This window comes from Lepus europaeus, chromosome 5, assembly GCF_033115175.1.
Source record: "Lepus europaeus isolate LE1 chromosome 5, mLepTim1.pri, whole genome shotgun sequence".
In the NCBI taxonomy this organism is placed as follows: domain Eukaryota; kingdom Metazoa; phylum Chordata; class Mammalia; order Lagomorpha; family Leporidae; genus Lepus; species Lepus europaeus.
In genome coordinates, this window is record NC_084831.1 from 32,783,366 (window position 1) to 32,807,154 (window position 23,789).

Here is a 23,789-nt window from a genome sequence, read left to right on the forward strand (position 1 = left end):
AAAACAATCACAAGCCTACGAATTGGGGTGGGAGAAATAAAACAATCTCTATTTGTACATGACATGATAGCACACCTGGAAAACTCTGGACAGGCACCACCCAATACAGACAGCACTAGATACATATGGCTACTGAAACAACCTGGAATGTACCTAGTTCAAATCCATATGAAAACATGTGCTTTAAGTGTTAAATACACCCTAGATTTTGAAAATTTAGTAAAAAACAAGGAAATACAAAATATTTTATTAATGTTTTATACTGACTACATATTGATAATGTTTTGCATTAAATAAAACATGCTGTTAAAATTAATTTTACCTGTTTCTTTTTACTTTTTAACTGTATTTTTAAAATATTTATTTGAAACGTAGAGCGGTATAGAGATAAAGTGAGAGAGAGAGAGAGAGAGCGAGAGAGAGAGAGAGAGAGAGGAGAGAGAGAGGTAGAGCTTCCATCTGCTGGTTCACTCCCTAAATAGTCACAACAGCCAGAGGATGCTGGACTGGAAGCAGAGAAGCCCAGACTCAAATCAGCATAATGACAGGGGAAGTTCTTAACCTGCTGTACCAAATGCCAGTGCCTTGTTTTTTTTTTAAATGTGCCTAATAAAAAATTTTCAATTACATATGTGGCTCAAATTATATATCTATTAGCACTGTCGGTGACATAGCTAGCTCAAATAGTGAAAGAATTTGGCAAGGTAACAATATATAATGTACATGCAAAATTCAATAGCTTTAATATATACAAATACCAACCAAAGATGGAATAGAAGAGAAAATTGTTGGCAGTAGTGTCAAGAAAAATGAGATAAATAAAAATAAAGTTAAAAGAAATATGCAAACATATCATATGAAGATACAAGTATTTGCCTACTCTTGAATAAAACACTGGAAGGATAAATCAGAAAATAATGTAAGTGATTATTTACAGAGGGTGGTAGTGGTGGAGGGAACATGGTGGAAGGGAGGGGGCAGGAAGGATATTTCTTTCAGCAAACTTTTGGAAGCAAGTTATATATTCAAATTCAAATCAACAAAGAGAGGTGGGAACCAACCAAAAACAATGCTAAGGATGGAAAAATGGACCCAACTGTAGTCTAAATTAATAACAAAACTGAAGAGAAAAAAATAATTCAAATAACTTCTGATCATAGCACTTTATATACATTCCATCCAGGGAGGGAAAAATACAAACACTGAACTCTTATTTGTGCTTTTTCCCCACCCTAGTGACATGAGAGTAGCAAAAACTATTTTATATGTATAATAAGTTTAATGTTGGTAAGAGACAAGGATCTCACCACACAAAATGGCAGATCCAAAATATCTTACCAACCTGTGAATGCTGGGAATGTCCCATCATAGTCTCTGGACAGCTTTTCTTCTCCATCTTACAATCCTTAGATCAGTGGTTCTTAAACTTCAGTCTGCATCAAAATCATCTGCAGAGCTTGTGAAAACTCAGAATGCTGGACCTCAGCCTCTCAGTTTCTTCCTCTGTAGCTTTGTAACTTGATTTTCTTTTTTTTTTTTTTTCTTTTTTCTGACAGGCAGAATTAGACAGTGAGAGAGAGGGAGAGACAGAGAGAAAGGTCTTCCTTCTGTTGGTTCACCCTCCAAAGGGCTGTTACGGCCGGCGCACTGCGCTGATCTGAAGCCAGGAGCCAGGTGCTTCTCCTGGTCTCCCATGCAGGTGCAGGGCCCAAGCACTTGAGTCATCCTCCACTGCCTTCCCAGACCACAGCAGAGAGCTGGACTGGAAGAGGAGTGACTGGGACAGAATCCAGCACCCCAACCGGGACTAGAACCCGGGGCGCTGGCGCTGCAGGCGGAGGATTAGCCTAGTGAGGCGCGGCGCTGGCTGTAACTTGATTTTCTAATAAGGTCCCAGGTGACATTGATGTTGTTGGTCTAGAGACCAAACTTTTAGAACAGAACTCCAGATGTTTCTAGCCTCAGAGATTTAAATTCTACCTATAATTAAAACTTCCAAGTTTATATTACTACCTTAGAAATTCCCTTTAAACTCTAGACTCTATTTTAATAAAATTTCCCACTTGAAAATCTGTTAGATATTCTAAGTACAAGATGCATACATCTACTGGATTCCAACCTGAGTCCCAGACTTGTTCCTTCTGGTCTTTTCTATCTCATTTCATCCTCTCAAATGGCTCTGACTAAACATCTCAGAGTCATCCTTAAATCCTCTCTTTTTGTCATGCTTTATGTCCTAAAAGCAGCCATCAACTAGAACTTCAAAATACTTTCAAATCACCATTTTTCACCATTCCCTCTACTTCCTTGGGATAAACCACCATCATCTATGACTGGATTAAAACAATAGTCTTTTTTTTTTTTTTAAAGATCTATTTGAAAGAGTTACACAGAGAGAGGAGAGGCAGAGAGAGGCAGAGAGAGGCAGAGAGAGAGAGAGAGAGAGAGAGAGAGAGGTCTTCTATCCAGTGGTTTACTCCCCAGTTGGCCGCAACGGCTGGAGCTGCGCCAATCCGAGGCCAGGAGCCAGGAGCTTCCTCCAGGTCTTCCTCCCTCGTGGGTTCAGGGGCCCAAGGACTTGGGCCATCTTCCACTACTTCCCCAGGCCATGGCAGAGAGCCGGATTGGAAGTGGAGCAGCCGGGACTGGAACCGGAATGCATATGGGATGTCGACACTGCAGGCAGCAGCTTTACCCACTTCGCCACAGTGCCAGCCCCAATACAATAGCCTTTTAAATGGTTTGTTCCTGCCCCTCTCCTATATTTTCTTGCTTTCTTTTTTTTAAAGATTTATTAATTTTATTTGAAAGTCAGAGTTACACAGTGAGAGAAGGAGAGGCAGAGAGAGAGAGAGAGAGAGAGAGAGAGAGGTCTTCTATCCAATGGTTCACTCCTCAGTTGGCTGCAACGGCTGCAGCTGCGCTGATCTGAAGCCAGGAGCCAGGAGCTTTCCGGGTCTCCCACGTTGGTGCAGGGGCCCAAGGTCTTGGGCCATCTTGTACTGCTTTCCCAGGCCATAGCAGAGAGCTGGATTGGAAGTGGAGCAGCCGGGTCTCAAAACGGCACCCATATGGGATGCCGGCACTTCAGGCCACAGCGTTAACCTGCTGCACCACAGTGCTGGCCCCATCCTCTCTTATATTTTCAACATAGCTACTTTTAAAATATGTCTCAGATTTCATCTTTCCTCTACTCAAAACCTCCAATAGCTCCCCATCTCACCATGAGTTATAGCCAAGGTCCTTATGCAGAACTACTAAGCCCTACATGACTGCCTCACTGCTCTCTGATCTACTTTCTTACCACTCTCCCTTACTGTCCTTCTTGCTCCATACACTAAGCTGGTGATTTTTAAACTCTGGTCTCAGGACAACATGATCCTCTTAAAATTTACTGGGGCCTCAAACAGTTTTTATTTGTATGGGTAATAGTTATTATTTATCACATTAGAAAATAAAATTGAGCAACGAGGGAAGCCACTTGGGATGCCTGCATCCTATATCTGAGTGCCTGGGCTTGAGCTCCTGCTCTGCTCCTGATTCCAGGTTCCTGCTAAGGAGCACATGTGGGCAACAGGTGATGGCTCAAGTACTTGGGTCCCTGCCACCCAAGTGAAAGACTGAGTTCCAGGCTCCCAGCTTTGGCCTTGCCCAGCCCTGACCATTGTATCTGGGGAGTGAACCAATGAATGGAAGATCTATTTGTCTCTGTCTCTCCTTCAAATAAAATGAAAATAAATACAATTTATTTAAAAAAATCAGAGAAATTTTAAAAAATATTAACAAAAATATCAATACATTTGAAATGAAATGAAAATTACTGTACTTTAAAAAAATTCGTGAGAAGAATGGCATTGTTTTACATTTTTGCAAATTCTTTAATGTCTAGCTGATTAGAATATGGCTATAGTATTCTCCTAGATCCTTCTGCATTTAAACTGTTGCCACATATCAATTTTGTTGAAGATTATGAAGAAAATCCAAATTCACAGAGATATGTAGTTGGAAAAGGGAAGAGCATTTAAATAATCTTTGCACATAATTGTGGATATTCTCCTTTGGTACTATACCAAAACTTGGTAAGTGGTACTTTTTTTTTTATTTTTATTTTTATTTTTTTTGGACAGGCAGAGTTAGACAGTGAGAGAGAGACAGAGAGAAAGGTCTTCCTTCCGTTGGTTCACCCCATAAATGGTTGCTATGGCTGGCGCGCTGCGCCAATCCGAAGCCAGGAGCCAAGTGCTTCTTCCTGGTCTCCCATGTGGGTGCAGGGCCCAAGCACTTGGGCCATCCTCCACTGCCTTCCTGGGCCACAGCAGAGAGCTGGACTGGAAGAGGAGCAACCGGGACAGAATCTGTGCCCTAACCGGGACTAAAACCCGGGGTGCCGGCGCCGTAAGCAGAGGATTAGCCTTGTGGGCTGCGGCGCCAGCCAGTGGTAAGTTCTTAAATACTAATTGAAACCATACCAAATAAGTTTTCATGTTCTGTTGATATTAAAATCCACTGGTCTATTTCATACTTTAAATGGATTTTTTTTTAATCCATCCATGATTTTCTAACACCATGATGTGGTCATCTGGAAAGTACTGTTTCATTGAGTTATACAGGTTTTCCAAATGCTGGCATATTTCATTATGCAATATCAAAAATTCACATTAGTTGATATCACTATAAGGTCATCATGAAGTACTGGGAAGCTGTTAAGACACAAGTTTTCAAAAATTCTAATTTTCATTTGAAAACTTGAATGTTATCATTGGGAACAAATACTCTTACTATTTTTCTTCAACTGACAAACTCAGTTCATTTTTGAGAAAATGTCTGCCAAATTCTCAAATCTGAATAATTACAGTTAGTCATCCTTTAAAGTAAAAATAGAGTTTTATTTGAAAAATGGCTAGGTTAGCTGCCAGTTCAATTGTGTAAGCGCTTTTTTCTTTCTTTTTTTTTTTAATTTTTTTTTTTTTTTTGACAGGTAGAGTGGATAGTGAGAGACAGAGAGAAAGGTCTTCCTTTTGCCATTGGTTCACCCTCCAATGGCCGCTGCGGTAGGCGCGCTGCGGCTGGCGCACCACGCTGATCCGTTGGCAGGAGCCAGGTGCTTATCCTGGTCTCCCATGGGGTGCAGGGCTCAAGTACTTGGGCCATCCTCCACTGCACTCCCACAGCAGAGAGCTGGCCTGGAAGAGGGGCAACCAGGACAGGATCGGTGCCCCGACCGGGACTAGAACCCGGTGTGCCGGCGCCGCAAGGCGGAGGATTAGCCTAGTGAGCCGCGGCGCCGGCCTGTAAGTGCTTTTTTCTTGAGGCAACCACAGTACTTCAGTATGCAGCAGAATTGCTTTTATTATATAGGATGTTGTAAAGATATATACTCAAAGGTTGAAATCTAATAAAATTTATATATTTCATTATTTCACCAAATACTTTCTTAAGTGATCTTACTTCTTATTCTGGGTCTCTTGTAATGTGTGACAGTGAAAGATACCATTATTATTACCACCTTGATGCGTGCCAAGGTGCTAACAGTTTTACTTACCATTGCTTCTGCAGCACCACTGCAGAAAAAGCATCAACCAGCAAAAAGGCACCAACCTTTCAGGCACCAAACCATCAGAAAAGGCAAACACAGTCAACATTATTACGAAAACAATTTTCACTTTGAAGATTCTGCAAAAGAGTCTTGGGTGTCATAAGAGCAGTTTGAGAATTGCTGCATAGAATAACGACTGCTTTAGTGCCTTAAACTTGCAACTTTCTTCGTCAGGAAAGACTTTCTTTTCCTCAGATACCCATCGCTCTGCTCAAATAGCATCTCTCAGTGAAGATTTCCATGATTAGCCTATATAAAACATTATCTCCCCCACCCCAGCACTCAATTCCCTTCTTCTTCACTCTGCATTATTTTTCCACAGAAAGATTATCAAAATCTGTTTACTTATTTTTTTTTTTAAGATTTATTTATTTATTTGAAAGGAAGAACTACAGCGAGGCAGAGTCAAATAGAGAGAGAGGTCTTCCATCTCCTGGTTCACTCCCCAAATGGCCACAATTGCCAGAGCTGTGCTAATCCAAAGCCGGATGCCAGAGCTTCTTCCAGGTGCAGGGGCCCAAGCACTTGGGCTATTTTGTACTGCTTTCCCAGGCCATGGCAGAGAGCTGGATCAGAAGTGGAGCAGCTGAGGTGGCAGCTTTACCCACTATGCCACAGCTCTGGCCCCTTTTATTTTATGCCTCTCCAAATTAGAAGATAACTTCTCTAGGACCATAATGTTATCTCCATGTTCTAGACTTGTACTTTACATATGGTAGGTGCTTAGTAAAACTCAGCTGAGAGAATGCATAAAACCAAATAATCTGGTATTTGATTCTAGAGTTCCTCTGCTTTTTCAGTGTATCTTATTTCCTTAGCTAGCAGACCTCAAACTCTCCAACAGAGGCTAATAATTTACATTCCATGTAATCCTCAAAGCTTCAGGTTCAGGCCTTGGACATAGTCTGTGCTCTTTCTTCCCTAGGGAATACTAGCAGTCCTATAGTCACAACTATGGATAAGTCTGTTTCCAAATGACAGCACATACGTGGAGCAGTAGAAAATTGGCAAAAAAAAAAATTTGACCTACCTTTTCTGGTTTACAATAATTTCTATGGCTGTTAGGAATGCTGTAATTGGTATATAACAATGCTGACCTCTCAGCTCTTTGGTTCTGTGTTTGCTATATAAAAAAACATGCTGGAAGTATACAAAAAATTTTAATGCTGTTTTTCTGGTTAGTTTTAAGCAGAAGATTCTTGGTGGAAAATGCAGATATATTTTAAAAATGAGCAGATTTGGCTCTGTGCAGCCAAGATTATTAAAAATGTTCTATTTCTCTGACAGAGTCTGGTAAGGATATGTTCCTTGGCATTGATAAAAATGTTTAGATGTTTATTATTAACAGTATTAAAAATAAAATTTGGACCATCACACTAGGATATTAAGTAAGCAGTTATATATCCATTTAATCAACTACTATCATATAATTACTAAAAATGATGCTTACAAACACTATAATATCACAGAGCAAAGTAGATAATATAATGTTAAGTGAAAAAATACAAAAATTATAGTAAATACACAATGTGATATTTAAAAATTATTTTAAAAGAATAAAAATTAGAATAAAATATATAAAATGTTAATAATGGCTTAGGAGGAGAGGAAGCATGAAGCCTAAGTTAACAGACTAGATCTAATAACACAAGTAATTATATAGACAGACAATAAGCCCTTATGTCTGATTCCAATTACTAACTGGATGATTTGCCCAACACAGAATATTAAGAGTTGGAAGGAACTTTACATATTATCTAGTTTAACATTTTTTAAAATAAACAGATGGAAAAACTAAAGAGTAAAGAGGAAAAAATACTTAAGATAGTCCAGGAAATTAATGGCAAAGCTAGAGCTGGATCCATGAACACTTGAACATGAGGTACCATTTTGGGTAAGTTACTTCATTTCTCTGCATTGCAATTTCTTCATTTGTAAAATAAATAATAGTTCTTACCTTTACAGTTACTATCAAGACAATATTAAATAACATATGACAGGACCATTATAGTGCTGGATTCATAGTATTAGTCTTTTTCTCTTTTGATTCTAGAAAACTTTCTGCTACTATATTGCTACATGGGAGATGAAAGAGCAGAGTAGTTTGGAGAGGAAAAGCATTTCTGTGGCACTTATGGCAGAGCAATACTTGTGACCCTGATGGTTTGGGACCCCAAATCTCTGCTCTGGTAGAAGACAGCCAATAAGCATCTGCCCTGTAGCTAAAGTGGGACAACTTGTGACTGCACAGTCCAAACAGTCCAGGATACCACATTCCTTTTCTTCTTCTCCTACCTTTCTGCTTATTCTTCCCAGGCTAAGAATTAGCATTAAACAATCCTAATGCTTTCTAGTAATTGGGACCAGTTGCTATAGGGTTTGTACATATTAGCAGCAATTTCTCAAAGAAATGCCATTTCTTTACTTGCTAGTTTTTAATCTCTCTGAGAACTTTTGATTTTGCTCCAACTTTGGCAATGTGTAATCCATTTCAGTGTACAAAAGGACAGTAGAGCTTACCTAAAATAATGAGTGGTCACATGGTAATTTTTGAGTATCTTTGAAATAAAAGGTATATATAGAAATCAGGCTAGCCTGTCAGAAGCTGGTTCAGAGCACTTTGCCTTTAAGGTTGGAAGAAATTTTATCTCTGACCACAAATTTATCTTGATTTGTAACATTGCTATCTGATACTAGACTTAGCTTCCTGGTTTTTATACATGCCCATGCTTAGATGTGGCACATTTGGCTGATAAAACAGTCTGCTTCCAAGTCAGCATTTATTCTGTTTGCTTGGTTTGACAAGTTCATGATTTCTTCAGTATCTGATCTTAGTCCTGCTTAGGATTCTCTAGTACTGAAAGTTTAAAGGAATGTGATTCAAAAAAGCACATGCTTTTGCCAGAGAAAACTCGCCTAAATATTTCAAGTTTTTCACTCCAATCTCACTGCCACTACCTTAAACAGATCCTGACTGAGATAGTGAACTGCTAGTTTTCCTACCTCTTGCTTATGCCCACCCATTACTACCTCTATTCTTTATTTAACAGATCATAAGGATATGTCTAAACCATAAATAGGATCATGTCACTCCTTTGTTTAAAATCCTTCGATGATCTCTTTTTACTTTCTCAGGAAAGTCTCTCTGAATGACCCCTGCTTATTTGCTTACCCTGTCTGATCTCAGTGTCCTGCCATATGCCATATCAACCTTCAGACTATTCTTTTTTGAGCATGTTCCTAGCTTGTGCCTTCACGTGTTCATTCCCCTGGAATTGGTTCACCATCTGGCTATCAACTCTAGGCATCCTTCAGCAAATGATATAAATTATGTGTCCTTCAATCTTCTTTTCACTGACTTAGTTCGTGTATGGTATTACTTTGAACTTTATATATTTCTGGACAATTCTTAACTACTTCATTTTTTTTAAAGATTTATTTTATTTATTTGAAAGTCAGAGCTACACAGAGAGGAGATGCAGAGAGAGAGAGAGAGAGAGAGAGAGAGAGGTCTTCCATCTGATGGTTCACTCCCCAGATGGCCACAACTGCCGGAGCTGCGCCGATCCGAAGCCAGGAGCCAGGAGCTTCTTCCAGGTCTCCCACGTGGGTGCAGGGGCCCAAGGATTTGGGCCATCCTCTACTGCTTTCCCAGGTCATAGCAGAGAGCTGGACTGGAAGTGGAGCAGTCAGAACTAGAACCAGCGCCCACATGGGATGCCAGCACTTCAGGCCAGGGCGATAACCCACTGCGCCACAGCACTGACCCCTAAATACTTCATTTTTAAAAAGATTTATTTATTTGAAAGGCAGAGTTACAGAGAGAAAGAGGAAGAGAAAGGTATCTTTCATCTGCTGGTCCACTCCCCAAAAAGCTGAAAAGGCTAAGTCCGGGCCAGGCCAAAGTGAAGAACCAGGAACTCCATCCAGGTCTCCTCTGTGGTAGGCAGAGGCCATCAACTGCTGCCTTCCCAGGCACATTACCAGGGAGCTGGACTGGAAGTAGAGCAACTGGAACTAGAACTGGTACTCCCATAATGCTCATTGAAATAAAAGTTGAGGAAGCAACTTACTGTGTCTCAAAGTATAAAATGATCCATTTTTGGGGGAAATTTTACTATGTACCAGCTGTTTTTCTAATACATGAACTCATTAAAGTCCTTACAACACTATGAGTAGGTATAACTACTACTGCCTTAATTTACAGATGAAGAATAAAGGTTAAGGAAAGTTAAATAATTTGCTCAAAACCAGCAGAGTTGATAAACTTCTAAAAAGGTCCTCCTGTTTTGAAAGAACTACATGAAGTCTATGGTTCTAAAAAACACAGCAAATCTAAACAGGATGCAGAAGAAAGTCAAATTAGCAATTCTATACCTCATATCTCCCTGTATCTGATCTTCTCTAATAAAATTATATTCTTTGATATACTGAGCATACTGGCCAAAACACAGGAGAAATTCAATGAGCATGCATGATTGAATTAGCTGAATTTTCAATTTTAGCATCATGCATACATTGCACTGAAAACTAGGTGTAGGTCAACAGATATTATTCAGAAAGACAAGATAAAAAAAACTTCTTAATGTGGAAAATACAATTAACACACTTTTTAAAAATGAGATTGGGGTTAGCTCATGCAAATTTAGTCAAAATGAAAACATTATTTGACATATATTAACATATATACACACATACACAAACATAAAGAAAAATAAAACAAATAAAAGTTGGTGGTACATTGTCACTGAAACGCAGAAATAACCAGAGAGGCATCAAAAGCCTTGATCCAAAGAGGCTTCTATGTGGTATAAAGCAGAAAGACAGACTACTTGTAGCTGTACCAAGAGGGTGGAAAGCAAGGACAGAGAAACTTGTATGTAATCAAGATGACCTTGTGAGGTCTTTCCCAGTGCCCCTGGAAGGCTGTTCTCATTCCTTTTAATTCCATGATATATCTCAATTGATATGGTTGCACAATCATGTATACAGGCAGTTTTACTCAATGATGAGTGATTGCCCTGTGAGAGCCAATTGTATTTTGTCTTTTACAGCTAAACAGCTGGTAGTGACTGCCCTGGAAAGCAGATTTCTCTCATTAAGATGTATGGTAACTTGCTATTGATGCTTTGAAGGATCTCTTTCACTCCTGATCCTTCCTGCTCTTCTCCCAACACATATTTCAATATATCCCAACCATCAGCTGCTTACTGAACAGCTCTGGAGTTTGCAGTTAGGCCTCACTACGCATTTCCAATGTCACCTATACAAGCTCATTTTTTGACAATCACACTTCACAATTCTGAAATTACTTTAACATTCATAACCTTATTCTACATTCACAATCATTTCAGCCTTATTTAACTAATAGTTATCTATAACTCTTTTTTGAGAAACAGAGAAGTAAAGTGTGGAATAGTTTAGAGAACATAGATTTCAAAGTCAGATCTACGGAGCTAACTTCAAGTCCTTCCAAACAACCTTTCTGAATTATGAGTTATGAGGTTTAATCGAGATAAAGGTCAAATGTGGATGTAAGTATTGTGTCCGACATGACCCAGGGATTAAAAAAAATTTTAGTTCTCATTCCTTCCTCTAATCTTTCTGAGCTCCAGCTTCCTCATATCTAAAACAAGGGCATAATCAATTCCACAGGGATCTTGTACAGTGTACTGATATGGTATATCAGTGTCTTTGGGACCTTGTATGGGCTTGGTAAATGTTAACTTCCTTTCTTATTAAGATGGTGCTCATTAAACATACTTCTAAGCAACATTAGAAAAACTAGTTAAATATAGTACTAAACAGGAGATAAACAAAAGGTTAAACATATTTTTATAGTCTAGCTGGTGACCCTCAATTTTCTTTATGGAAATTTCCAAATTGGGTACACTCTACTGATATATGAATATAGTAAACTCAGCTCCAAGGTAGACCTCCATGATTCTGGAGAGAAAATACTATATTTTCCTACTGATTTAAAAGAAGAAAAGTTGTCACAGGAGAAAGAGTAGGAAATTTTTTATCTAATAAAAGACTATTATTAGGGAAAAAACTCAGTTTATCACAACTTAGGAATTGTGATAAAAGACAACTGTAAGACATTTCCCAAATCTTAGGAATTACCAACTCTACCACTAAGTCCAAAAAAAAAACAAAACCAAAACAACAATAAAAACAAACTAGCAGAAAACTCCCTTATCTTACCCAGCCTTTTTTGGGCTGAAGTTCAGTTCTACCTGTGCTGAGACTAGACAAGGAATAACAAACATTAAGCATCTACTGTGACCATTAGAGAATACAAAAATTTTAAAAATGCAATCCTTTAACTTTAATCAGTTAGGTCAGAGTATGGTCCCTTTTTAAGGGGAATGAGAATGCTACTTCACTCTGCACTGATTAAACCATCCCTGTCTGGTGGAGTCCACTGTAAGCACAATACTGTAAACTGAAATAGACCAAGAGAAGAGAATCCAAGATAAGGAAGGGTTTAGACACTACCCAGTCCCAGAAAGAGCTGAAGGAAAAAAAAAAAAAGACTTGGGGAAGCAAGAGTACCAAGAGCTACGAGAAAATGCTCACATGAAACTAGAAATAAATGCAAGCCCATGGAGAGATACTGGGGGAAAGCATATTTAAGTTCAAAATTAAAAAGAATATTGTTAACTATCAGCACTATCACAACTGGAATATAGTCCTTTGGAAGGTTACAATCTCTGTTTATGGAAGAATTTTAGTAAGGACAAATGAACATTTATAAGGGACACTTTCAAGGTGAGAACTGAATTAGATATGAGGTTAAATTTGATGACCTCACGGGGCCGGTGCTGTGGCACAGTGGGTTAGCTCTGGCCTGAAGCATTGGCATCCCATATGGGCGCCAGTTCTAGTCCCGGCTGCTTCTCTTCCAATCCAGCTCTCTGCTATGGCCTGGGAAAGCAATAAAAGATGGCCCAAGTCCTTGGGCCCCTGTACCTATGTGGGAGACCCAGAAGAAGCTCCAGGCTCCTGGCTTCGGATTGGCACAGCTCCAGTCATTGCAGCCATCTGTGGAGTGAATCAGCGGATGGAAGACCTCTCTCTCTGTCTCTACCTCTCTCTGTAACTCTGTCTTGCAAATAAATAAAATAAATCTTTTAAAAAAATTGATGACCTCTGAGGTTTCCTTGAACCTTGAAATACTAGGATTCTTTTTTTAACTGTTTTTTTTTTTTTAAATTCTTTATTATGCTGAACATTTTTTTTCTTTTCTTCTTCTTTTTTTTTAAAGGGGCCACAGCACCAGTCCCTAGGATTCTGACTTTTTACCTTTCTGACATGTCACGTTTATTTAAATACTTATTTATGTATTTTAAAGTCCAAGTTACAGTGAGAGAGGGAGAGACAGAGAGAGATCTTGCAGTCATTGATTCACTTTCCAAGCAGCTGTGATGGCCAAGGATGAGCCAGGGCTGAAGTCAAGAGCCAGGAGCTTCATCTGGGTCTTCTACATGGGTGGCAGGGGCCCAAGCACTTGAGCTATCTTCCACCACTTTACCCAGGCCATTAGGAGGGAGCTGGATGGGAAGTGGAGCAGCTGGGACACAAACCAGCATCCATTTGGGATGCCAGCATTGCAGGTGGCGGCTTTACCCACTACACCACAATGCTGGCCCAATCTCACACTTATTTTAAGGCAACTAACTAAATCTTAATCAAGTAATTTCTAAGTGGGAGACAATATGGTAAAGAGTGACTCATTAAGCTCATGTTGGTGGATACAAGTTTTCTAAAATTCTGATTTTCACTTGGAAGCATACATTCATCATTGCCAGTAAACATTTATAGGTTGTTTTCCTTAAAGTGAGCAGCTCATTTAATTTTGGAAAAAATGTTTGTCAAGTATCCAAGTTAGTTATTCTTTCAAGTAAAGGATATTCCTTGAAAAAAAAAATAGCTACTTCCTCTTGCAACTCAAACAATTACATAAGTGCTTTTTCCTTAGACAGTCATCCTACTTTGATAGTTAAAGATGGGGAAACTAAGCTTGGAGTGGTTAAAAGACTTGCGAGTGGCAGCTGTCTGGTGCAGCAGCTTGTCACTTGGGACACCTGCATCCCATATCAGAGTGCCTGGCTTGAGCCTCAGCTACTCTGTGTCTGATCCAGCTTTCTGCTAATGTGTGTCCTGGAGGGTAGCAGATGATGGCTCAAAGTACTTGGGTCCCTGCCATCAACGTGGGAGACCCAGATTGAATTCCATGGTTCCTGGATTCAGCCTGGCCCAGTTCTAGCTGTTGTCAGAATTTGGGGAGTGAACTAGTGGATGGAATCTCTCTGTCTCACTGACTTTCAAATGAAAAAAAAAAAAAAAAAGCATGCTAAAGGCCATATAGCTAGGATTTAAACCTATATCTCCGGTGTCCAAAGTCTATGCTCTTTCCACGAAACCAACAAGCAAAATAGCAGTATATCTCCAAATAATGGAATAAAAGAAGAAACTAGGGGGGCCAGTGCTGTGGTACAGCGGGTTAAAGCCCTGATCTGAAGCGCCGGCATTCCAAAAGGGCGCCAGTTCTAGTCCTGGCTGCTCCTCTTCCGATCCAGCTCTCTGCTATGGCCTGGGAAAGCAATAGAAGATGGCCCAAGACTGCAGGCCCCTGTGTCCACGTGGGAGACCCAGAAGAAGCTCCTGGCTCCAGGCTTTGGATCAGCACAGCTCCAGCCATTGTGGCCATATGGGGAGTGAACCATCGGATGGAAGACCTCTCTCTCTTCTCTACCTCTCTCTGTAACTATTTCAAATAAATAAAATAAATCTTTTAAAAAGAAGAAGAAGAAACTGAGGGCAGCATTGTGGCATAAGTGTGTAACGTTGTCTGAGGCACTGGCATCCCACATAGGCACAAGTTTGAGATCTGGCTGCTTCACTTCTGATCCAGCTACCTGCTAATATGCCTAGGAAAGCAGTGGAAGACAGTCCAAGTGCTTGGGACCCTGCACCCACATGGGCAATGTAGAAGAAGCTACTGGCTCCTGGCTTCAGCCTGGCCCAGCCCCAGAAGTTGCAGCCCTCTGGGGAGTGAACCAGTGGATCAATGGATGGAAGAGTCTCTATCTCTCTCTTTCTCTTCCTCTGTGTAACTCTTTCAAATAAATTAATAAATAAATCTTTTATAAAAGATAAGAAACTAAATATGCTGTTATAATTCTGCTGCCTTCTAGATTTCTCTAAATAATTCTTGGTAAGCAGTTTTGTTACCAAAAATAATTTATCATCAGATTTCTATTCTCTGTAGAAACAATAAAGCATACAGAATTGGAAACATTCATAAAATGTAAGCCAGCCCAGATTGTGTGTCTATGGGTATGTGTGTGTGTGTGTGTCTACATGCCATAGGAGAACATGAATAACGGAAAAGAAAAAAAGAACAGGGAAAAACCCATTTGGTTTATCAGTATCTTGGATGACAATCTTGGAATCTTATTTTCATTCATGGAAGTATACTATTTGCCTCAGCACAATAATTTAGAAGATGTGTTTTTTATTAGCCTTATTCAACTTGGCTAGGTTTAGCTATGTGCTTCCAGCTGGGCTGACGCCAAGGTTACAACTCTAATCCTCTAAACTCCAGTTCGCTTAATAAAGCATAGGTTTCCTCCTGTTCCTGTCTGGCTTAGTTAACACTTTTTCTACTCCATACCAGCTCCTTTCCCCCTCCTGACTCTTATTTCTAAGGCATGAGTAGAGGACCTCTGTAACTGAAAAGATACACCACATTTTTCCTGGGGTAGGGAAAACAGAAGGATAACTGACAAAACCATGCATGTTGACTAACTAGCCAACTTCAAGACCTCATTACTGGGGCTGGTGCTGTGGCCTAGTGGTAAGGCTGCTGCCTGCATTGCTGGCATCCCATATGAGCACCAATTCAAGTCCCAGCTGCTCCACTTCCGATCCAGCTCTCTGCTATGGCCTGGAAAAGCAGTGGAAAATGGCTCAAGTCCTTGGGCCTTTGCACTCACATGGGAGACCCAAAGGAGACTCCTGGCTCCTGGCTTCAGATCAGCACAGCTCCAGCCATTGCAGCCAGCTGGGGAGTGAACCATCTGATGGAAGACCTCTCTTTGTGACCCTGCCTTTCAAATAAATAAATACATATTTAAAAAACAACAACAAAAATAAAAACCTCATTACTGAAACTCAAATGTGTGACAGCAGCAGTTTCAGCAAGTGGAGGGCTGTATCTTCCCAGAGATGATCTGCTAGTCTGTCGGGTAAACCTAGGCTGCTCAGAGAGGTGGACAGATGCTTACTGTGACACAACACCTGCTAGTCAGCCACATGGTCAAATAAGCATGTTCCAGCTGTCCTTAGCACAAGAAAGAAATTTTAAAAGATTACAACCTGTTTTTCTTTGCTCTGTTGTTAACTTTGCTAAGTTTCCCTCATCCTCTTGAGTGTTTACATTTTTTCTTCTAGACAGTCATTGAGACTTGGAAATTCTCATTTTAAATTGTAATACAGCTTCAAAAATCATCTAGTAAATTAAAGAAAAAAACTTAGTAACAGAGTTTATATTATTGCTGTCCAAAATGATTTTTTGTATAATTTAAAAATTATTAGTATAAAGAGAACAGATTTCATAGGTACAATTCTAAGAAGATACACCTACTTTCTTTTCTCTTTCTTTCCTTCCCTCAATCCCCCTCCTTCCATTTTTTAATCTTTGCAAAAACACAGTATGAGTCCACTCTTTAATCACAGGCTTAATGCTGCACTAACCATAATATTCAACAAGTAAAAAAATAGAAAGACCACCAATATGGTGGAATCATCTACATGTATTAAAATAGAGGGTCTGGGAGTAGGCGCTTGGTATAGCAGTTAAGATGCTGCTTGAGATGCCTGTATCTCATACTGGAGTACCAGGGTTTAAGTCCTGGCTCTGTTCCTGATTTAGCCTCCTAATGATGCACACTGGTAGGCAGCAGGTAATGGTTCAAATAGTTACGGGAGACATGGATTGAGTTCTTAGATTCAACCTGGCTGGCTGTTGTAGGCATCTGGAAAGTGAACTAGAGGATGGGAGCGCTCTGTCTATATCTGTATGTCTCTCTCCCTTTCAAATAAATTAAAATAAATTACAAAAAAAAAAAAAAAAGAAATAGCTTTCTCTAAAAAAATTAGAGGATTTTACCAGTCAATACATATTGATGCTAGCACTTAATAGGTGTTACACTAAAAGCTGGCCAAAAAAAAAAAAAAAAGCTATATAAGTTCTATGTATTCCCCAAAAAGCAGCAGGTGTGGTCAAATTTATGAACTGTGTAAGTCACATCTCATTATTTACAGAACTCTGAGAGATGCCAGTTGTTTTGTTACATATACCTCAAACTGCTACCATTTGCAGACATCTAGAGTAGCTTTGTCTTTTTAAAGATTTTTTTATAAATGTGAAAGGCAGAGTGACATAGAGATATTTAGGGACATCTCCCATCTATTGGTTCACTCCCCAAATATCTACAATAGCCAGGGCTGGGCCAGCTGGAAGACAGGAGCCAGAACGCCATCTGGGTCTCCCATATGGATGGCAGGGGCTCAGCTATCTGGGCCATCATCTATTGCCTTCTAGGCACATTAGCAGGAAACTGGATCAGAAATGGAGGACTTGTGACTAGAAAACAGGCACTCTGCTAGGGGATACAGGGGTCCCAAGTGGCAATTTAACAATGCCTGCCCATACTGGAGTTAGTGAAGGCGAGAGAGAGAATGGACAGTCCCAAGAAGCAGCTTAAGGAAAATGAAAGGCACAGAACAGGATTCTTCCATCCCTTGGGCAGATATAAATAGAATCAGTGGGAAAACCCAAATTCCCTGCTTCATAATCTAGCGTCACACATCTCATTTCTCCATATTTTTGTTTCTATTTGTGTACCATATGCATATAGTCAGGAGAAAATCAGTTATGGGAGTACTAATTCATTGCAAAAACCTTATAACATAAATATATTTTCTTAAACAGGACAATTCCATGGCTCTGTGTGCATTTCCTTTTTCTCAAGGTGCATGAACTTCTTAATTCTGATACAGTTAAACATATAGCAGGCATCTACTATGTTTTACATGGTGTCATGCATTTGCACATCCATTTTCTCATTTTAGGAACTTAATCAATCTGGAAGGTAGTTGTTTCTCTATAACCTCCACTGAGCCTAGAACTGCTAACATGGGCTGCTCTACAACTATCTACTGCATAGATGAATTAATAAAGAGAGTTACCAGCTCAAAGCTGACATAAGGACAGACTGTGTGAGTGTATAAGGATGAAACATTAAATAAGGGCAAAGCCTAGATGATTTGAAAGGACAAAAGGAAAAACACCTGAGTGGCTATTCTTATTAAGAATACCAAAGAATGTGCTTTACTTATTAACCAACATGTCCCTACCTTTTCTGACATGGATAGTGCACACACAAGAGGAGGATAACAGCCACCAGAAGCTTACAGAAGAAACCATATCCTCATACTTGTTGTGGTTTTTTAGAAATAGAAGCTTGGGGCCAGAGTTATGGCGTAGCAGGTAAAGCTGCCACCTGCAGCACCCACATCCCATATGAGCACTGGTTCAAATCCCCAGCTGCTCCACTTCTGATCCAGCTTCCTGATGGTATGCCTAGGGGAGCAACACAGGATGGTCCAAGTGCTTGGGCCCCTGCACCCACATGGGAGACCTGTTGGAAGCTCCCGGCTCCTGAATTCAGAGTGGCCCAGCTTTGTTGTGGCCATTTGGGGAATAAATCAGCAGATGGAAGATCTTGCTCTCTGTCTAACTCTACCTTCCAAATAAATAAAGAAATCTTAAAAAAAAAAAAAGAAAAGAAAAGAAAAAGAAAAAGAAAAAGCAGCTGGTGGAAGGGCTATGGGTAGTTTCAGGTGCAGAGGTGTGCAAGTCCAAGTGCAGGTGCTGAGTGACTGCAGGCTCTTCATAGTCTTAATGCCCTTTGTTACTCTCACTTTTGGCCATCAAGTTTTCAAAAAATTTAAGCAGGACATTAAATACAGAGGAGGGTTCCAAGAGAGGAAGATCCCAAGGGCTGGCAGTAATGAGGTTTTTAAGTACAATCTTGAGGACCAAATTGTCGACCAATAAGGTGGGGACAAAGCTAACAAAAGACTTGATTTACAACCCTTTATCCTGTCTGGCTTGCTTATGATAAAACAAAAAACCATCCAGAAGGGTGGGGGAGGTAGCTCAGTTTCTTACATGTAAGCACGACTGGCTCAAAGACATAAAGTAAGTTTGCAGCTCAGTTGAGACTTGAACCCAGTTCAATCCTCTGATTGAACTGCTTTTTCCCTATCAGGATCTGGAAGCCAAAATTCAGTGTTTCAAATGAAACTTTGAAGAAGAGAGACCCAAGGAAAACGGAGACACTATACAGATGTGTATAAGGACAACATGGCTCAAAGTGACATCAGTCCTGACAGCTTGCTTTGCCAAAAGAGCTCCACAGTCTCTCCCTCTGGACTCTTACCAACAGAGCCAAGTCATTTCATCCTCTGAGCTTCTGTTTCCTAATAAAAAGTATCTGAAAATAATTATACTTAGCTCAGAGTTACCAGGAAAATAAAACAATGTGTGTAAAAGAACATTAAGTGAATTCTGAGGTTTCCCCCTATTTACCACTAGCAAGAAACATTCTCATCATACTTTGAATGTTTATGTATTTGCTCACTAATGACCAGAAGGTAGAAAGAGGAGACATTATTATTAGAAAGCGAACAGGCTTGCATACAGAGAACATCTTGTTTTATGAAATGAATTGTGTAACTACATTTTTTCCACATAGTATCACTTGCTCGTTAGCCAAAACATTGAGATGCCTGAAACTCTGTTATTATGGAAAGCTCTGTTGTAGGGCTTCCAGAGGGAATGAAGTGGGGAAGGAGAGAGTTGGAGGAAACCAGTCCATTGCTGGAATGCTGACTGAAGAACCTGTCTAGAAATGCCATGTAAAAGAAGTGGGTCTGTCTGTCCATGTCTGTCTGTCTCTCTTTCTCCCTTCTGGGCCATCTTCTCTCTCTCTTTTTTAAGATTTATTTATTTATTTGAAAGAGTTACACAGAGAGAGAAGGAGAGGTAGACAGAGAGGGGTCCTCCATCTGCTGGTTCCCTCCCCAACTGGCCACAATGGCTGGAGCTGTGCCGATCTGAAGGCAGGAGCCAGGAGCTTCTTCTGGGTCTCCCATATGGGTGCAGGGGCCCAAGGAGTTGGGCCATCTTCTACTGCTTTCCTAGGCCATGGCAGAGAGCTGGATCAGAAGTGGAGCAGCTGGGACCCAAACTGGCACCCATATGCAGGTCGCGACTTTCCCTGCTATGCCAGAGCACTGGCCCCAAGACATTTTTTCTTAAGAATCTAAAGTCTCAGGGCCGAGACTTACTTCACAAAGCAAGCAGCTCTCTGCTGTGGCCTAGGAAAGCAGTAGAAGATGGCCCAAGTCCTTGGATCCCGGCACCCACATGGGAGACCCAGAAGAAGCTCGTGGCTCCTGACTTCAGATCGGCTCAGCTCCCGCCGTTGCAGCCATTTGGGGAGTGAACTAGTGGATGGAAGACCTCTCTCTGTCTCTACCTCTCTCTGTAACTCTTTCAAATAACTAAATAAATCTTAAAAAAAAAAAGAAAAAGAAAAAAGAAAAGAATCTAAAGTCTTCAGAGAGACACAGAAGAGAACATTCAATGAACTTCCCTGGAAGCATCAGCTACACGGTGAGTCATATTTCTTATCAGCATGGTATACAATCAAAGAAATGCATGGCCAGCAATTCCTGGACACAGACTCTCAGCTCTTCTGCTCAACTGCTCTAAGAGATTTACTAGTCAGAAAACAGAATTCTCCAGGCCAGAAGGTGAGAAAATCAGTTTACTGCCTCAAGAAAGTCTGGCACACCAAGGCTTACTTTGTTTTAGCCTCAAGTGAACAAAATTGACTCCACTACCAGATCTGAGGTGCTTCTCAGGTGCTCTTACTTCACAAGGGATGCAGAAGGATGGCCATGAGTTTCTTTACAGACCCCAGGGTATTTGTTTCTTGCAATGTATAGAAGAGTGATACTTTGATGAGCCAAGAAGCGCATTTCCTCCTCACCCTGCCCCAAGTTCCTTTCATCTCAGTGCCACTATCCTAACCTACACAGCTTTCATGTCTTCCTCATCCACCACTGCCACCATGAAACCCATTCTCCATGGAGCAGCCTAAGAGACTTTTTAGATAACACATTTGTTGACATATAGTTCACATGCCAGAAAATTCACCTGGCATGATTCAGTGTTTTTTTAATGTATTCAACAGAATTGGGCAAATAGTACCATGACCTAATTTTAGAGCACTTCCATTTTCTCAGAAGGAAGCTCCATACACATTCGGAGTCACATACCATTTCCCTTCCTCACCTGCCACGTCCTGGCAACCATTAATCTACTTCTGTAGTTTTTCTGTATTTGCATATTTTGAACATTTCACACACATGCAGATTACAATGCACATTATTTTAAAGTGCATTCTTCCCTTAGCATAATGCTTTTAAGATACATTTTTGCACACATTCATTCCTTTTATTGCCAAATAGTGTTTTATTTATGTATATATCAACATTTTATTTTCCACTTATGAGTTGAAAATTTGTTCTGCTACAATTTCTGGGCTATTATGAATAATGCTGCTGTGAGCACTCAGGAAACATTTTTGTGTGGACATATGTTTTCTATGTTCTTGGGGATAAACCTATGAGTGGAACTTCCATGTCATATACTAACACTATATTTAACATTTTGAATAATTTGCAAACAGCCAAAGTGGCTGCTGCATTTTATAATCTTATCAGCACTATTTCTCCACATCCTGAATAATATTTGCTATTGTCTGTTTTTAGATGAAAGCTATACCCATGAATATGAAATGGTGTCTCACTGTGATTTTGATTTCCCTAATGATTAATGATGCTGATCACCTGAAGTGCTTACTGACCATTTGTTATACAGCTTTTGAGAAGTATCTATCCAAATCTTTAGGTTATTTTTAAATTGAATTATTTGTCTTTTTTATTGCTGAATTATGTTCTTTTATATTCTAGATACAAGTCCAAGTGATTTTCAAAAAGGGAAATCAGATATCATCACTCCCTTGCTAGTACCCTCTAATGGATTCCCAGTATGTTCACAATAAAATCCAAAATTTTCACTCTGGATTACAAAGTCCTACAGATTTGCCCCTGCTCACTTCTCCAACACTTCTGTACCCCTTTCCACTCAGGCAATGCAGTGTAATCAGGGTGGTCTGTTTTCTGGCCCGAAATGCAGCAAATTCATTCATGTCCCAGCACCATAGAATTAGTTGTCTCACCTGCATGCCTGGAATTCTTTTTCCTTGGATGGCACCTTCTCATTATTCAAGTCTCAATTCAAATGTCAACTTTTCAGATAAATTTTCCTGAAAATAAATTCTATCTCAGGAAGTTCTCCTTCCACAAAGAATCTTTTGGCGATGATTGGTATGTTGATTAGCTTGATTGTGGAAATGGTTTTATGTACATATAGATATGTATATCAAAAATTTTCAAATTTTACACTTTAAATATGTGCCATTGTCAATTACACTTAAACTATTAAACAAAATTATCATCTCATGATCAGACCTTGACTGCCACTATCTTATCATACTTTATATTTTCTTAGGCACAATTATTTCTATCTATAGAAATTATCTATCTGAAATTATCTTATTTCTTTATTTCTATGTTTACTTTCTGTCTCACTCCACTAGAACAGAAGTGCAATGAGGGAGGAGGAATATTTTTCATCTTTGCCACTGTCGTATCCTTAGCATGGCTTATAATTAGGTGTTCAATAAATATTTGGCTAATTGAATGAATTAATTCAACAAAGGTTTAGAAAAGAGGCTCTGAGACAACAGGTAACTTTCCACACCCTCAGATTCCCAGACTTAAGAGGAAGAGATGATGATTGTTATTTTCTTTACTAAGAGCAACTATCTCAAAAAATCAAAATCTATCCTGGTTGGTCTCCACTATCATCATCGTAAGTATCATTATCATTCATTTAGTCTGTGACAGTATTCTAGTATTTTATAAATACTCTCCCACTGGTAGTGGTTATTAGTTTTATAACAATACTATTATAATATGATAGTAATATATAGTAATTATAATAAATGCAACACAGTACATAACTGTAATAGCAGTAATACAATAAAAATTGTTTAGCACTTGTCATTTGTCAGACGTGTTTTACTCATGTAATCTCACGTATTTCTCACAATAACTTTATGAAGTAGGTATTCATTTATAGATGTGGAATTTGAAGTTAAGAGAAATGAATTAACTGCTCAAAGTCACACAGTTGATAAGGACAAAGCTAGAACTCAAACCCCTGTCTGTCTCACTTCAAAGCTCAGGTTTTTTTTTTACTTTGTCACAGTGGTTCTTGAGACTTTCTACAATCCAATGTTACTTCAGCTTATGTACAAACCCCTAAGGCCTAAGGAAGATGTCTGCCTTGAGAATGATCTTACTTAAAACTCTGAAATGTTTTAGGGACAGAAGTAAAGAGAGGTGAAGCTAATTGCCTGAGAATAAAACCAGATATTTTAAGCAAGGAATTTTTACTTTATGGCGAACTCCATGACTAGCTTCATCGACATTTAATTGTCACTGTTTCTGATTATTCTCTGGAAGACCCTGGCTTTTACCTAAGTTGCTGGCCCTTGTTCCTCCTCTGCCTACTGGCTAAGCTCACCAGTGAAAATATGCTGACCATGACAGAACTGGGTAATTCTATTACCCTATAATATAATGCCTATAGTTGGGCATTTACCTTTGGTGCCAGGCGGCTGTAGGTTGTCTCCAGTCAAGGAACACCAGCCCACGGGGAAGATGTCTCGGGAATCAAAGCGGCACCAGTAGTCAAAGGCCCCTCGCCACCCATCAAAAGTGACAAGCACCTCCGAGCCCCGAACTTCCCCAATAGTGGCTGGGCAAATGAAATGAGGGTTCTTCCTGTCCACAGCTTCTAGCTTCATGCCCATTTTGAAGAAGTTGTGGGAAGGCGATGGTGGCTCCTAGATGAGAAACAGAAATACACAGACCTAGACACAAAGATAGAGGCTATGTATGCTAACAGACTGCTATC

At 39.8% G+C, this 23,789-nt stretch overlaps 1 protein-coding gene across 14 annotated transcripts in view; it reads right to left on the minus strand.

Annotated features, from left to right (window-relative positions):
• Positions 1-23,789, minus strand: part of SCMH1 (Scm polycomb group protein homolog 1) — a 219,479-nt gene that overhangs the window by 61,310 nt on the left and 134,380 nt on the right. For 11 of the 14 annotated variants that reach the window (XM_062191072.1, XM_062191074.1, XM_062191076.1 and 8 more), the window contains one exon: positions 23,475-23,718. The exons of the other annotated variants lie outside the window; for them this stretch is intronic. In XM_062191072.1, coding sequence (XP_062047056.1) covers positions 23,475-23,718 — 244 coding nt within the window. The remainder of the gene's footprint in view (positions 1-23,474; positions 23,719-23,789) is intronic. 14 annotated transcript variants of the gene reach the window in all.